The sequence below is a fragment of the Odontomachus brunneus genome, unplaced genomic scaffold (genome assembly GCF_010583005.1).
Source record: "Odontomachus brunneus isolate Ranch 3 - 2012 unplaced genomic scaffold, Obru_v1 Obru_scaffold_080, whole genome shotgun sequence".
Classification (NCBI taxonomy): domain Eukaryota; kingdom Metazoa; phylum Arthropoda; class Insecta; order Hymenoptera; family Formicidae; genus Odontomachus; species Odontomachus brunneus.
The window spans coordinates 820,023-836,236 of record NW_022639530.1 but is presented as its reverse complement, the minus strand read 5'-3'; the positions used below and the strand labels follow the sequence as shown (position 1 = coordinate 836,236).

Sequence of the window (16,214 nt, the reverse complement as noted above, 5' to 3'; positions counted from 1 at the left end):
TGGGACACACTGTATATATATATATATATATATATATATATATATATATATATATATATATATATATATATATATACAGGATGTTCGGTAACTGATCGAGCAACCGCTGTATACGGATAGAACGGGTTAAAATAATCATAAAAGTTACATACCATTTTGAAATTTTCTCAATATTTATTCCGTAATTAATTAAAATGTATAAACGAATGAGCTCACGAGAAGCGGTAGGACAGGCTCTGTGTGTAAAATAAATGGCTTACCTCTTATACGTGTATGTGTTAACGTAAACGTGTCGCTTGTTACTTCGCTTCGAAATCAGCTGTTTATTCATCGTTGCTAAGAGGTAAGCCATTTCTTTCACACACAGAGCCTGTTCTATCGTTTCTCGTGAGCTCATTCGTTTATACATTTTAATTAATTACGGAATAAATATTGAGAAAATTTCAAAATGGTATATAACTTTTATGATTATTTTGACTCGTTCTACCCGTACACAGCGGTTGCTCAATCAGTTACCGGACATCTTGTGTGTGTGTGTGTGTGTGTGTGTGTGTGTGTGTGTGTGTGTATGTGTATGTGTATGTGTATGTGTGTAATATACACACAGATATATATATCCATCTCAAGTTTGTTTTAAATTAATACTTAATTTTACATTTACAAATACTTTTGTAAATTAACATTTATAAATTACTTAATTAAATAATAGAAACTTCATTCTGCTTGACAAATAATAAGTTTATAAGTGGTTTCTTTGATACGTCACCGAAAACATGCGACATTAAGCTTTACAATCTTCTTAATATTATTCGTAATAAAATGTGCATTTCTTTTTTCAGAACGAATGACGATAACGGACGAGACGCAACGTAAGAAATAAATTGCAAGAAAGCAAATTCAACGGGTGCGGTGTAACGTCCAAACAAAATATGTCGACCTTAGGAATGTCTTGTTACGAGGATGGATTTCGATTGGGTGGGCCACCGTCGGAGTGCTCTCTCAGGAGCAAGGCGCAGATCGACGCACTGTTCGAGGACTCTAGGTGAAAGCCTATTGACTGCTTCTAATTATGTTGAGTCTTCTTGGTATTAAACATTCACTAGTCTTAGTTACAACCGAATTTATTGATTAAGCGACATTTTTATATATTCGTATTATACATCATGACTGTTAATTATTCTGAGAAAGCGACAACCTTGAAGTAGTCTCAACACTGCACGAATATATAAATATATTACGCGTGTTCAGAAAATTCAACTGCAACTAAGTCTAGCAAATGTTATATAATATATAACATATTATGCCAGCTTGTATACATTAAGCTTCAAGTAAATAGCGCGTACGTATCCAAGTTTGTTCACTTACAATTAGCTTAAAAACGGCTTGAACACTTTTTCTCGATGCAATTTGGAACGCAGTCAATAATCCAATAAGAGAACTTGTTTTTTATTAATTGCCAGGGATTAAGTCCTCATTGGATCACTAATTATCTTCTAAACTGCATCGTAGTGTTTAAACCGTTTGACACAGAGAAAAAAGTATTAGAAAATTTCTTTGGCGGATATAAATTTTATTTCCATGAAATAAAGTTTATTTCTGTGAGTAAACTTTATATTCCACAGATAAATGTTCAAGTTTTTCCTTTTCCCGGTGTAAAATTAAATATACGCGAAAAGAATTTTATAGTAAAAATTACTATAGAATTTTGTAACTGAGGAATAGATCGACGTTCTGCAGTAATTCATTATCCTTTCATTTCAAATGAGCTACTTATAATTCAAGAACTGAAATATGCTATTAAAATATTTGCTATGTTTCTAGCGAAATCTGCTTTGTTTCTAGTGAAATTTTACTTGCTATTCTAGCTATTTTACTTGCTATTCTTTAATAAGATAGAGCTTACTAACAACTACTAAAAACATAGTAAAATTGAAAAAAATTTATATAAAAGAAGAACATATAATACTCTCTCCATATATACATTCATATTCGCATTGAATGACATCACGTGCTATCTTCGGCACGCCTTTAACGAATCTTGATCGCTTTAGATCGATCTGCAGCTCAGCACTGGGAGGGTGGTACGCTGGATTATCCGCCGTTATTCCGACTAGCCCCGACGACACAAGCGCCGAGGAGCAGAAAAGGGTGAACAGTGCCGTCCAAGCGCGCATTGAGGCGATGTTCGCCTCGGTGGAGGCCGAAAGTGGAACGCCCGGTGAATGTGCCGCCGCTATCTTGCCGGTAATGACACAAATTACGCACGTGGAGCAGAGTTTATAAGAGACCCGTACGCCACATCTGTTCGAGCGATCTCGGTACCGCGTCTGATTCCGCGTAGGAGCGGCTGCAAGGGCGGCCCACGTTGCCATGTACATTTTCACTTATGTTAATTCTATTGTGCTTCTGTATATGCCCCTTCGCTTGGAAAATCTTCGCGCAGATTACCGGCTGAACGGTCGTTCCGTTCTACTCACGAGGGCCTTCGTACCGAAACGAAAGAGGCTCACCTACTTCGCCAGCGAACGTGACCCTTAAGCGCGTTTTAATACGCATTTCGGTGTCAAAACAGCTGGGAAATCCATTCCTCCGCGAAAGAGAGCGCCGGGATTTAATGGCATATTTATGGGGAAGATACGAAACTGTGTGGGAACTAAACGCAGAAAAAAGAACGTTTCTAACGGAGTGAGATCAAATTCTTTTTTCTCTCTTAGAAGCATGCTATAACACGTGGATACTACCCTTTTTTCTGTGAAAGTATGATTTATCGAATAATTAGAATCATTCGTTGAATGATCTTTCGAGTTATATCTCTTCGACTTGTGCCCCACAAAAGTTCAATCAGTCAGTCTTGTTGGACTTAATTAATTTCTTATCGAAAATAGAATTTGAGATCAGTGAAAAGTTTTATGAAAAGAGTGGCGCACCGAGTGGTACTATTTTCCGCCTCAGAAATCTCGCGTAAATCACCCTGATGATGCTAGCAGCGATTCCGTGTCAGGAATAAAATTGAGATCGACGTATAATTACTCGCGAGCTGGTTGCTCGTTAGAAAGGAAAGAATTGCGGCGCGGCGATCTTCCGAGGAGCAGAACGTACGATCTATCGCGAATAGATTCGTCAAAATTAAGGGAGAAAGCAAATTATATATATATCCGAGGTTTCTTACAATCAACTTGAGATGATATCACATCTTCGGCGATGTTTAATCGCTCTCGGATAATAGCGTTTTTCTAATTAATGTTTGTATATTAAGTTGATAATATCGCGCTTTAATTAGAACGTCGTAACACACGATACAAAGTACTTCCAATAGAGGGAGGAAACGCTTTGATGATCACAAGAAGAACTGCAAGACAGTAAAAGTCTTGCAATTCTGAAACTGCAGTAGCCAAATTTTACACAATGAGCCACAAAGCAAAATCTTACGATGGATTTCTTACTAATTTACAATCAATGGCGTGTATGCTGTTTTCCCTAGAATACAAAATCTTTTTCAAAATTATGAACAATCTCTGCGTATTATATACATTAAAATGCGTCTATCTAATACAGCGTTCAGTTCCCTTCATTGTCGAGTATGCCTCCGAAATGGAAACGTGAAAACGGCATCATTATAATGGATTGGCCTTCACAATCTCCTGACACTAATTCCATTGAAAACATGTGGGCAACCATGAAGATAAAGCTTCGGAAAAAACAAGTTTTCACTTTGAAGTAGTTGACGTATCAGTTTCGTACAATATAGAGGCATTACTCGAGACATTAGCGAAAAATTTCATTGAGAACATGCCTCGACGCTACCAAAGCATACTCAATAATGGAAGGAACTGGGCACCGCCTTAAACGCATTGTAATGTAACGTATATTAAGACTGTGTTTATAATTTTGGAAAAGAATAATTTCTATTTATATTAAATAACATAAATAATTTATATATATTAATAATAATAATTATATATTTTATTATATATTATAGTAATAATAATAATTTATATTAATAATTTATATTTTAGGAAAAATAGCGCATACGCTCTTGTGCCACAGTATCACTTCGTCCATCGAAATATAGCGAAGTATAACATACTTCGCTGGAAATAATCTCGAATATCTCGAAACATAAACACAATCCGCGCATTCATAATCACTAAAAGAAGAAAAGAAGGAAAAGAGAAATTTGCGATTGCTATCGTCGGGAGATACTCCGATTCGAGAAAAGGGTCGCGAAAAGTCCTCGGACTTTCCTCGGGCGTCGATCCGGAATCTTTAATCATCACTTTCATTCCGCTCACGACCCGCGAAGCGTGACAGACCTCCACAAACTATTCGGAGCGCTGAAAAATTCTCCTTCAGTTGTTACGCCGGTATGCGGATTCCTTCGCCGACACGCTATTCTGCTTTGTGGGCTTTGCGTTGTTTCGCCTCGCCTCGCATAATTTCGGTCGCGAAAGAAGCTGCCGATTGATCGATCGAGTTACATCACTTGATGAGAGTACTTGCTTAGACGTGGCAGTCAATCATAATGATCAGACTGATCTGACAGCAGCTGTTTGTTACATCGATATCACTGACTTTTATTCTTTTCGTGGTCGAAAGGAATTCTGCGCTTCTTCGTTTATTACTATAGGTAGAATCATTAAATCTCACTAAACAAACCAATTACGAAAGATAAGAACTGCTGTTTCATCGAGACAGTAAATTCTCATTAATTACAACGCGAAATTCATGAGCTCACCTACATATACTTATACGCCCGTATGTAGGATATTCGAATTTTATTCTTCAAAACGCACGCACATCACGCACATTATATTGATAGTGAGTAAGACGATGATACTGCAAAATTCCTCCGCTAAATTTAGAATATTTTATTACGCTCATGATGCACAATAAAATCTCGAATGTTACGATCCTACGTTTATCTTTGATAGTACCACTTATTAAACAAAACAGGTTTCCACTGGTTTCAGACTGGAATACATAAAAGAAACACAACTGACTTTTTATCAAGTGCTATTTTTACAAACATATGTCATCCTTCTACAGTATTGTATGTGTGTATTCTGAAGAAGCTCGCCATAATAAATAACAAATCCTATATTACATTAATACATGCTGAAATTCTATTAAATATATAAAATATATTTAAACATATTGAAATATATATATATATATATATATATATATATATATATATATATATATATATATCTATTAAATATATTGAAATAGCATTCCGAGAGATTATAGTATGTAATTTTTATCAACATATTTTGAACTATTTGCTCTAATAATATACACTTTTTATGACAAATAAGACATTTCATGTTTTTTATTGGTTTTTGTTTTATTTTATTTTATTTCTATACATTTACTTTATTTTATGTACGTCATTATCTATACATGACATGTTATTTTATTTATTAGGTAAAATATATGGGAGCTGCTCCGGTCGGTGGACGCGTGGCTAGTGTGCGTGGTCTTCAAGAGCCTCTTCGTCAACTGTTAGAGCGCATAGAAGGTTGCATCAGAGCCGAGCTGGAGGTTTCCAGACGCGGCCTGACGTTCCGCACCAGCGACGTCTGCGAAAAGAACAATCCTTTCCGCAGAATAGCGGTATGGAGCGCCCTAAGGCTTCGATGCAAGAGAGTACCATCGGGCGACTTGCATCACGCCTTCTTGCCTTTAGTTGGTGATCAAGATCAGGGACAGACAATGGAAGATAGACATGCCGATCTCTACAGGTAAGAGCAATGTCATATTTATATGCTCAATGCACTTAATTTCTCTTCCTTAATTCTCCTAATCTCCGGGTATCTGTAGTATTTTTACTTTCTTTTTATGGAAAGTTATCTCGCTTGTAGGACTTTTTATATGTCTGCTTGTGTATTAACGATTTGCATACTTTATATCGAATAAAGTTGCAATAAGTTTAAATCATCACAATTACGTGCTATTGCTGACGTGCATTTAACATAATAGATTTGTTCGTTTTCAAAGAACTTCTGAACTAGTGCAGTAAGTTAGTAAAACAAGAATATATTTTCGTTCATTTTAGCTTATTGTATTAGTGTATATTAGATTATGTAGAAGTTTTTTGAAAACAAACAAACCTACTGTCACGTTATCTCTTATTTTGTGCAAAGTATAGAAAAATTACTTCAAAATAATATTCTCTTATTTTAAAATAAATTTTTCTTTCCAAATTTATTGTCGCACCCTATATTGTCGCCTCATCTTCTGTCATACCGATTACTGCGTATATACATGTCAACAGTGGTTTTCAATTTTGATAATCTAAAACATTCAATTCTAAAACATTGCAACTTTATTCGGTAAAAAATATGCAAATATGTCTCTCCCTGTCTTTCCCTGTCTCTCCCTGTCTCTCCTTGTCTCTCCCTGTCTCTCCCTGTCTCTCCTGTCTCTTCCTGTCTCTCCCTGTCTCTCCCTGTCTCTCCCCGTTTCTCCCCGTCTCTCCCTGTCTCTCCCTGTCTCTCCTTATAATTATTAATTAATTAAAGTATATTTTAATTTAATGTAATTTAATTTTTATTTTATTTTTATTTTACATTTTTTATTGTTTTTTATGCGCCTAGCGCGCGCATGCATTGTTCTAGTGCTACGATAAAATACGTAATTTTATTCTTAATTTTAGGACAATGCGCGGTTTGAAAAGTGAAGTAGATATCTATCCCCCAATCTTCGCCGTGGTAATGCGACGACCTGGGGCTGCTAGGCTCTTGGAATGCCACGCGTTTGCCTGCGAATCCGAAGAAGATGCTGTGGCAGCCGCGGCGACGTTATATCGTGCTCTTCTTGCCGATCTGGACGCGAATCGCCGACGACCTCGTCACACAAACGGTGTCGGTTGCATCAGTCTAGCGTCCGTCGTTTCCAGCGCCCGAGAACCTAGTTTAAGCAGTAGGATTGGGTGTTTGCTACCTCCGCCACCAAGGCCAACCGCGCCGCATCCTGTGAGGCCACCCAGGACCAAAAAGACGTCTGTGAGCAGTTCCATCACGGAGGAAGAGGGCTTGAAACCCAGTTTGCAAAAAGTACCTCGCAGAAAAAAGCAGAACTCAGATGTCAAGGCAGAGGACATTCTTGAAGCACGTGGGAGAAAACGAGACGTCAAGATCGAGAAAAACATTTTAGGGCAAAGTAATCGAGATATCGTGCTATCTAGAAACGAGGAACTGCAAAATTCCAGAAATAAGATGTTCTCTGCCAAGGACCAAAACTCTTTGCGAATACTGATCGAGTCCAATGCGAAAACCGAGAAAATATACAATGTTAGGGATAACGACACAAACGGTATTTACGAGAAGCGATCGAAGTATGAGAAGATATACAAACAGAACAATTCGAAGAAGGAAACGACTGATCTAAAGAACGACGTTTACGAGAGGAATTACGGATCGTATGATTTGAATCGAACAAACGCCGAAAATATCGCTTGCGAACGACAATTGTACTCCAGAACTGACTGCGTTTTCATGTATGATAAGATCGACAAAGTCGGAAGAAACGGGGCAAACTCCACGACGTATGAACAAGTCGTCAGGAAGAAAGAAAATATTTACAGCTCACGCATTGAAGACGCCGACAAGATCTATAGCCTCGGGAAGGAGGACATTTACACGACAAAGAGTACCAGAGAGTACGAGCGTGGTCAAATGAAAAGCCGCCAAGAGGACGTATTCTTCGCAAAGAATTTGAAAAACAACGAGCACTATCAGTCGCACCAGGAACACCGCGAGGACGGTGGCACGGCGGATCAGCAGAAGCGTTCAAGAGACCCGGAGAAAGTGTATTCCGGCAAAAGAGTCAGCCGAGTTGTCACCATGGACAAACCACTGAAGAAAGACCAATTGGATCCCGCTTGCTCGCTGAACATGCCGGAATACAGCCGTCCTCGGATGAGAAGACGAAGCAGAGCGGGTAGCGAGCCTCCGGTCAGCCATTCGGAGAACGCGAGTAAGAACCTGGAGGAGAACAGTCTCAGGCGAACGCAGAGCGACATAGACGTGGACCGAGGAGATTTAATGACCAGAGTCGAATTACCTAGAAGAGGCAGCTTCTTGACCTCCGGTAGTACCCGAAGGCCTAACAATATCAAAGGAGGCACACCGCTAGGATTCACGGAACTGTTCGACGAGTTCAGAAATCAGGAGGGGTTGACCAGTGTGGACGACATTCTGGCAGCCATTATAGGTAATTATGTTGTAATTGTATCTTGCGTTTTACATATTTTACTTGCAACTCGTTCTTCAATGATAAATATAAGGTAAAAACTCCTAATATATCGTATATCTAATTATAAAAACATATAGAAAAAAGAATCTATATTTGAATATCATATGCCTTGCATTTCTTTTGAAATTTATTTAAATATGATATTATTATGGTAGTATAGATATATTAACATATATTGTTACAGTTGAAAAACTGAAAAATAGAAAAATTACGATTCTGAAAAATGACACCTAGTATACTTTGCAAAATTTTTTAAATTAATCAATAACATCGTGGTATGTTGCGAAAAAGTTTAGAGTTTATATCAAGTCAATTGACATCAATAATTACAATTGTTCTTATGTAATTATCTTCAAAAATTACTTATTTGTCACGCTTGTTCTTATACACTGAACATGTTTCAAACACTAGTAACATACTATTTTAATGATTGATGAAATTTAATATATATGACTTATTTAGTTATATGTATAACAAAACCAATTTAAAAATTACAATGCTCTGTGGAAGCCTAATGAAATCAACTATACGATATTCGAGACAAACATATATATATATATATATATATATATATATATATATATATATATATATATATATATATATATATATTGTATTAGATACCCATGTACTATGACATAAAACTATTTATCGAGTCTTTTGCAACGTTGCAAAGTAGATATACATTTCATTATTGATACTACTTTACTACATCTACATTATATACATGTTCTACTTACCTTAACTTTACGAAATATATTTCTTTTGATGCATCCAAAATGTTAAAGTTATCTTATAGAAAAACGCTTTTCGTTCTCAGTAAACAAGTTAATAGCAGAATACGCGCAAATTGGCAGCAAATTTTATTAGAATTCTATAATAAAATCATAGTCATCTGTGTCCACATTCAGCTTGTGTTTTGGCATCGGAGTCTGCTGACAGGCAATGTAAGCAGATTGGCAGTAGAAACTGAGCAGATCCTATCGCGCAGCAAAATCTGATTGGTTTCTGCTGTCAATTTGTCATCAGATCGTTACAGACTCTGCTCGATTATCGGTTCTATCATATTTTTGGCGGCAGTTTAGCAACATAATCAGATATAATAAATCCTGTGTTAAATTTGCTGTCTTTAAAAAATTTGTAGTAAGCTCTGCTCAAAATTTGTTTACGCAGGTTTGTCTATTCGGACAATGTCCTTAATATCGACCTATAGTAGACTGCGCTATCCCTTACTTTGTTCGTATATGAAACAAGGTCCAGAGAGTGAGTGAGATAGCAAGTGGCCGCGGACTATCTCTGTCTCTTTCTATGAATGTTTCGTCCTAACTAGAAAAAGACATATATTGCCGCGAACTTGTGTTGTCCTTCTTCCGCATCGAGACGCATTTTCAATTAGCGTTGTGCAGTCCATTCTATAGGTCGATGGTCCTTAACGAATGACGCCCATAATATAATATGTCTTTCATCAAACATTAGAGAACAAGTTTCATCTGTTTCTAACAGAATGCAGTTCTTAATTGCTGAAATTTTCCAAACAGCACAGATCTCCACAGGATATCCTCTCCCTGGTAAAAAAAAGTTGATAGAGAACGATTGAGAACTATAGAATTTCTATCAATATATTTGTATTGTTTTCTATAAGCTCTATCGTTCGCAAGCGTCAGCATTCGCGAGCATCAGATATAAATCCTATCGTATTTTATCTGGTTCTATAAGAATCGGGTTCTATTTGTATTATATAGGAAACTGACGATAGAAATTCTATCACTATCTATTGTATTCTATTGTATACGATAGAATACTATTCACATTTGTGAATTCACAAACCAAAATCCATATTCAAAACGATAGAAAACAATAGAACGATAGAATTTTATTCTATCGATCTCTATAAACTTTTTTTACCAGGGCTCTCTTTCTTTCTCTGTCTAAAGATGTTCTGAGAACATTTCTACATACTGAAAACATCCCTAAGACATCCTCTGAAGATCTTGTGCTGTCTGGGATATCTTGTGCTGATGTGATATTAAGTATTGTACGATATTATATCCATGCGCACAATTGTTTTTAGATCCTGAAGGTATGTCGTTCAACGATTTAAAGCCACTCTACAAAGAATTCTTGTTGAAACTGGCCGCGACTTTGACGCAAGACGAACTGTATCAGAGATCTGCTAGTATTATGAGAAGACGGCGGCGACCGCAAAGACGGCGGTCTAGCCGTAGATCTTGTTTGTTAGGCAGAGCTATCAAGAGATCGGTCTCGAGGCTGAAAGGCGGCCCCACAGAATTTACGTCCGTTATATTCCCGGCTAGAAGACTGAATGACAGTTTTGGCAGCAGTTCGTCGTGCGACGTCAGGAACAATCACCGGAACCGAGTGTTGGCAAGCAGACTTGGTAGAAGGAAATCCTCTTGGCGGAAAAGCAAAACCGGGGCATGCCACACAACTTCAGAAGACAGTGACACGTGTATGTAAAAGAAAAAAATTACATTAGTCGTTAAAATTAGATTACTGATCACTGAAGATTCCTCTGTTTCACAACAGGTCTTTAATCGACCGATTAACCTGAAATTTTAATAATAATAGTAATAATAGCGAATAGTTAACACATTCTGTGACAATTAAATTTATTGCAATCCATCATCCAAAAATATGTAATCTCATCCTTAACGGAATTCTTTTACATATAATCTCTTCTAAAATCAAAGGGAAAGTATTCTAAGCAACAATATTATTCTCTTTATTAGAAAAGGAATACATTTTAGTAAAAGTTCTCACCTAGTCAACGTGGTTCTCGTTAAACTGCAGCATCCTAATGTCATTGAATTACATAGGTAAACGACTGAATCGCGGTATGGGTGCCACAGCGAACAGAAGCAGCAGTGGATACGTAAGTTGCAGCGAGTGCAGCTACGATTCCGAATCGTGCACCTGCGTGTCGGCAGACAAGTGTTACTGCTCGTTATCTAGAAGAATACCGGCTACCTCTGTACCTGAAAACATGATTGTTTGCGCATGCGACACGGATAGTTGCTCCGAGAGTAATAAGTGTTACTGCGCGAGGAAGCCAATTCAGCCGACTATAATGGAGCAACTCAGGCAAAAAGGAATCGTGCCTTCGGAGAGTACACTCAGTCGGGGTGACAGTCCCGACAGGATCAAAGGCTCGAAAATGACCGGCAGTCACAGCTCATCGCATAACACCGATTTCCTCAAGGTAACTGCTGAGAAAAACATCCCGCTAATTATATCAGTCACTTGTTTAGCCGTAATGAGCTTATTTGCACACGCGAATTCTGCTTCAGAATCAATCATCACCAGCCTGTGGCAGTTCGGACAATTTAGCTTTAGATTACGATCTCTTCAGTCCAGGAAGAAAATCTCAGCAGTCGTCCGGCAGCGAGAAAGTCCTTGTCGTTAGCGCCAGAGACACTCAGGGCCGTTTGGTTTACGTCGGCGGCGCGGAGAGAGACAAGAAGTATTCTTCTCGCGGCAGCGGACGATCCGGTGCGCATCACGAGGCGCTCTCTATAAAGAAGAGCGCGGAGATCGCCGCGGTCTTCGGCGCGGGAGAAAGCAACAGAATCTCCAGAAGGACAAGTAACGCGTCGAGCATAAGAAGTTCGATCAGCCTCGAAGCTGGATTGGGCTATTTACCCTAATAAAACTGCTTGAACTATCCGCAAGCACTTGAATATTCAATATTAAATACTATAACACGCATGTACACGTACACGCATACACTTATACACATTTTGCCATTCGCGCGTTATGACCAAAGGGTCCTTCTTAAACATATCGTGATTTCGTTAGTTGTGTCTATCGACACACACACTATCGACACATATGCAACTACTTACGCGTACCTGTTTTGTTTTGATTTTAGTGTATAAGTTATAGGAAATTGGAATTACTTATTACGCTGCATATTCGATCATTCCAATTTCGAATAACGGTGTTTACTTATGTACGATTAAAAGATCAGGCTATTAGATTCTTTTCGCTACGCTGGACCTGATAGCTTATTATTAAATAATAAAACGGGGCAGTGCAATACGACAGACGATATACAAAATACCGAATTTCTTACAACGCGAATACCAATTTTACGATACGTTTTGTATGGAGCAAGTGTTATATATATTGTATACAATATTTTACCAAACATTATATATTTATTATGTAAAATTTTACACCGTGTTATTAATAAAGTCTTTATCCATCTCATGAAATTTCTTCGTATACTCGGAGGGTACCTCCACTTCCTTCAAGTTGTCTAAGCCAATCTCTTCCTCGGTTCTATAACAGACAAATATACATTTTTATATCTCACTTGTACGACAGAAAACATTAAATATCTCTTACTCAAATATTTACTTTATCAAAATGTCTACGACATTTTCGCATGCCAATAAGATATTTGTGTCCTTTTCCCACTTGTGAAATTCCCTAAGTATGATATATGTATTTTTTTCTCTCAATATCTGCCTAGCTGCTTTTGTTGCACAGAGTTGATTCAACGCTTCCAAAAGCATAAGTCTAAAATTATATGACAATAATGATATTAGTCCTTTGTTTTTCTGGCTTTGTAGAGTGTCTCATAACATATGGGATCCACTTCAGCAGCGGTTGGAGGATACAAAAACAATGGAAAAAGTTAATATATATTCTATTTGATCTTATTTCAGAGTTATAGCCATTTTTATGCTCCAATAATGTATAACTGCATAAAAGGTATTCGAAATGATTATTTTTGGTCTGTATGTAAGCTTACAATCGTTGTGTCAAAGAATTTCTCAATTTTCCAAAAAATGGCGAAAGTGTTAAATAAACAATTGTTTTCATGCGATTCTAGAAGATAATTTAAATTTGACAAATGCGCGAGCAAGCCAAGCAATAGGCCCTGCATGTTCTATCCATTTGTTGCGAAATAGTTTGTTTAAAAACCATTTGGCTACTTGGAAAATGGTGATGCACTATCATGCATAAACCATATGCAATGTACAACGCGAGACGGAGCTTTCCGAAAATCGGCCGGAAAGTGTATCATTTGCCGAGATCTATTATATATTGAAATTTATTATTCTATCTCTGATGAATCCAGCTTCGTTAGTAAAAAACAGAAAATATTGATCGGCGATAGATATCTCCAGAAACCAAGCACCAAAAATAATTCTTAAAGGGAAATCATCTTTAAGTATATGTATTCGTCGATCATAGTACAGATAAAGCTGTTGGTTTCACAAAACATATTGCCACGTGTTTGACGTTCTCTACTCTTGCTATACTTCAGATATTGGTGCTATAATTTTCTTCAACATGATTCAAGGTTTTTCAAAATTAACAAATTAAATTTATTACCGCTATTACCCGCCTTTTAAACAAACCTGTATCTCGTAGGTGTTCATGTGTAATTTTTTAAATATTTTCTTATATATCTATTAGAAAAACGACCCGCGTATAGACATTTTATTTAAATTAAAATCGGCAAATCCGAATATATTCCATACATCAAATACATGTCTACCATGTCCTGGTTTGAATTTATTATTATTTTTAAGATACAGCAAATTAATGAGTTGTCAAGTGATCTTATGTCCGTTTCTACCAAATTTAGTTAACTGGCTGATTATTCCAATGAAATTAACATATCGCATTTATTAATTTTGACTAATGAAAAATGTGATTGGTCAATTCCATTGGAATAACCAAATGATTAAGTTAACCAAAGTAGGTAGAAACATTTTTTAGTAAGAAAACGAATTGAAATGAAAAAATTCAATCAATATAATGTGTGAAATTAATAAAGTTAGGAAATATCAAGATGTCAAGGACAAATTCCTATAAGTCAAAGATAGTCAAAAGAAAGCAGCTATCTACATCTAAAATTTGGACATGAAATGTGTTAGAGACGTATCTTATATTCTGACATCTAAGGCTCGGTTGCACCAACGTTATTTTGGTTTTAAGTGACACTTAAAATATATGTCTTTATTTATATAAAAAGAAAGATAAAGATATATATATGTTTAAGTTTTGCTTAAAGCCAAAATAATGTTGGTGCAACCAGGCCTAAGAGACGTCTTCAAAACGTCTTTTAGGCGTCTTAATCTTTGTCCACAATCTTGCTTTAAAACGTAAGCCATAAGAAATTGACCAATCATTGTCGATTTTTAGAAGAATAATCGGCTGTAGTTGATCAATTTCTTACAGCTTACGTCTTAAAGCAAGGTTGCGGACAAGGGCTTATGTTCCAATTGTAGACATTGTGTTATGTGGCTACACATTACATTACTGAAGCATAAAAATGACTATAATGCTGAAACAGAAGTTTCAGGTGACGCTAAAGTTCAAACAAGACACATGTTTATATAAACTTTTCTCCTAGCTTTTGTCTCTTATCCATTGAAGTAGATCTCACATGTTAGAACATCCTGCATATCAATATATCGAGTATGATTTACCTTATATCCGGATCAGGTTCTCGAGTCTTTGTTTCAGGCAGATATTGCAAACTATATGGTAATTTGTCATTGTCTTCATCATCAAACTCTTCTGGACCAGCAAGTGGCAATAATAGATAGGATAATAAATCCACTTCTGGACTCAGCAACCATTCGTGATTTTCTGTGTCGAAAGTACAATTTTTTAAAGTACCAACAATACCGCCGCGTCTTATCGTGTCAGGATGTTCTGTAAACGGAAATAGTCGTTGAATAACACAATGAACTCGATCCATCAAGTATCTGAAATGAAACACATGAATCTGTAGGATATAACTAGAAATTCAAAAAAATTTAATTAAACATTTAGCTATGTAATACCTTCTTACACGTGGCGACTGACTGATATTGCTGAAGACTGGCCCAAGATAATGTATTTTAGCACCTGTAGTATTATATTGCTTTGCAGTAAATGCAGCCACTATTGCATCCCAGCTATAACCACACTGTTCAATCAATGTTATCACTCTGTCAACTAAATGAAAAGGTCTAGTCATATTGGAAAGTATCATACAACATGGATCTGCCAAAACACTAGATTTGTCCATTATAGATCTGCAAAATAATATATACAATCATATTTTAATGAGGTACCTGTATACTATGGAACATAAATTAACAAAAAATATATAATTTATTTACTTTATACAAACTTCTATTAAATTGAAACTATGTTCTGATATATTTGTTGAAGTGTTTGATTCAGAAATAATTAACAATGCGTTAGTTCCTGATTCATCTCCAGTAATATTTACTAATGCCGACACAGCATCCTTGCTAATAGGAATTGAAGAATCTTGTGTGAGAACAACAAGCTGTTTTAATATTTCTGCTAACTCCAACAAGATTTCTCGGCCATCACTTGTGGCTGTCATACCTATGTATGAAATATTTTATTTAATTAAACAATATAATTCAATTTCATTATACATTATGTTAATGATCATCTTTTTAGTAAATAATAGTGCAAAAATATATCATTTATCTTTCAAATAAGTAATCTATAGAATTTAGAAAAATATAAAATACAGAAAAATATTTTTCTACATATATGTATGAAATATTTATATAAATACGTAATGAACTATTTATAATTAAATATTAAACTTATATAAATACGTAATTAAATATTCCAATACTTACCAAGTACATAATTTAATGTAACAGCTTTCAAATCCAATCGAGTATCATGTTTTAGATATCCAGCAACTTTCTGCAGATATTCCATTATTACATTAGTACGAATTATTGAATGGCACTATTGTTAATTTGCATGAAATAAAAAAGGACGAAGTCGAACTCCGTGAAACGAAAGTAGTCCTGATTCATAACCTCTAATTGAGAAGGAATCCACTAAAAGAAATAACTTCTTAAGCTGATATTACATGTGTCATACGACAAGTTTTTCGGATACGTTCATTGGTTGACGAACAAAGAACCTAGAAATAC

The 16,214-nt window shown here is 36.2% G+C and overlaps 2 protein-coding genes across 4 annotated transcripts in view; one reads left to right on the top strand and one right to left on the bottom strand.

Moving 5' to 3' along the window:
• Positions 1-12,494, top strand: part of LOC116847563 — a 17,595-nt gene extending 5,101 nt beyond the window's left edge. For all 3 annotated transcript variants that reach the window (XM_032822662.1, XM_032822664.1, XM_032822663.1), the window contains exons 2-8: positions 840-1,042; positions 2,052-2,244; positions 5,428-5,744; positions 6,659-8,217; positions 10,331-10,729; positions 11,097-11,479; positions 11,568-12,494. In XM_032822662.1, coding sequence (XP_032678553.1) covers positions 930-1,042; positions 2,052-2,244; positions 5,428-5,744; positions 6,659-8,217; positions 10,331-10,729; positions 11,097-11,479; positions 11,568-11,924 — 3,321 coding nt within the window. In that variant the 5' untranslated portion in view covers positions 840-929 and the 3' untranslated portion in view covers positions 11,925-12,494. The remainder of the gene's footprint in view (positions 1-839; positions 1,043-2,051; positions 2,245-5,427; positions 5,745-6,658; positions 8,218-10,330; positions 10,730-11,096; positions 11,480-11,567) is intronic.
• On the bottom strand, positions 12,402-16,197 carry LOC116847566 (protein HGH1 homolog). The gene is made up of 6 exons (XM_032822668.1): positions 15,909-16,197; positions 15,408-15,642; positions 15,087-15,320; positions 14,727-15,008; positions 12,640-12,801; positions 12,402-12,561 (listed from the first exon to the last, which is right to left on the bottom strand). The coding sequence occupies exons 1-6, from the start codon at positions 15,991-15,993 to the stop codon at positions 12,453-12,455; spliced, it is 1,107 nt and encodes a 368-aa protein (XP_032678559.1). The 5' UTR covers positions 15,994-16,197; the 3' UTR covers positions 12,402-12,452.
• Between the last annotated feature and the right edge of the window lie 17 nt (positions 16,198-16,214).

Excerpts from the sequence above, each read along its gene's own strand:
- LOC116847566 (XM_032822668.1), bottom strand. The coding sequence starts at position 15,993 with ATGGAATATCTGCAGAAAGTTGCTGGATATCTAAAACATGATACTCGA. Across the intron at positions 15,009-15,086 it reads CAGTCGCCACGTGTAAGAAG|ATACTTGATGGATCGAGTTC; the intron begins GTATTACATAGC and ends GTTTCATTTCAG. Across the intron at positions 12,562-12,639 it reads GTCGTAGACATTTTGATAAA|AACCGAGGAAGAGATTGGCT; the intron begins GTAAATATTTGA and ends TGTCTGTTATAG.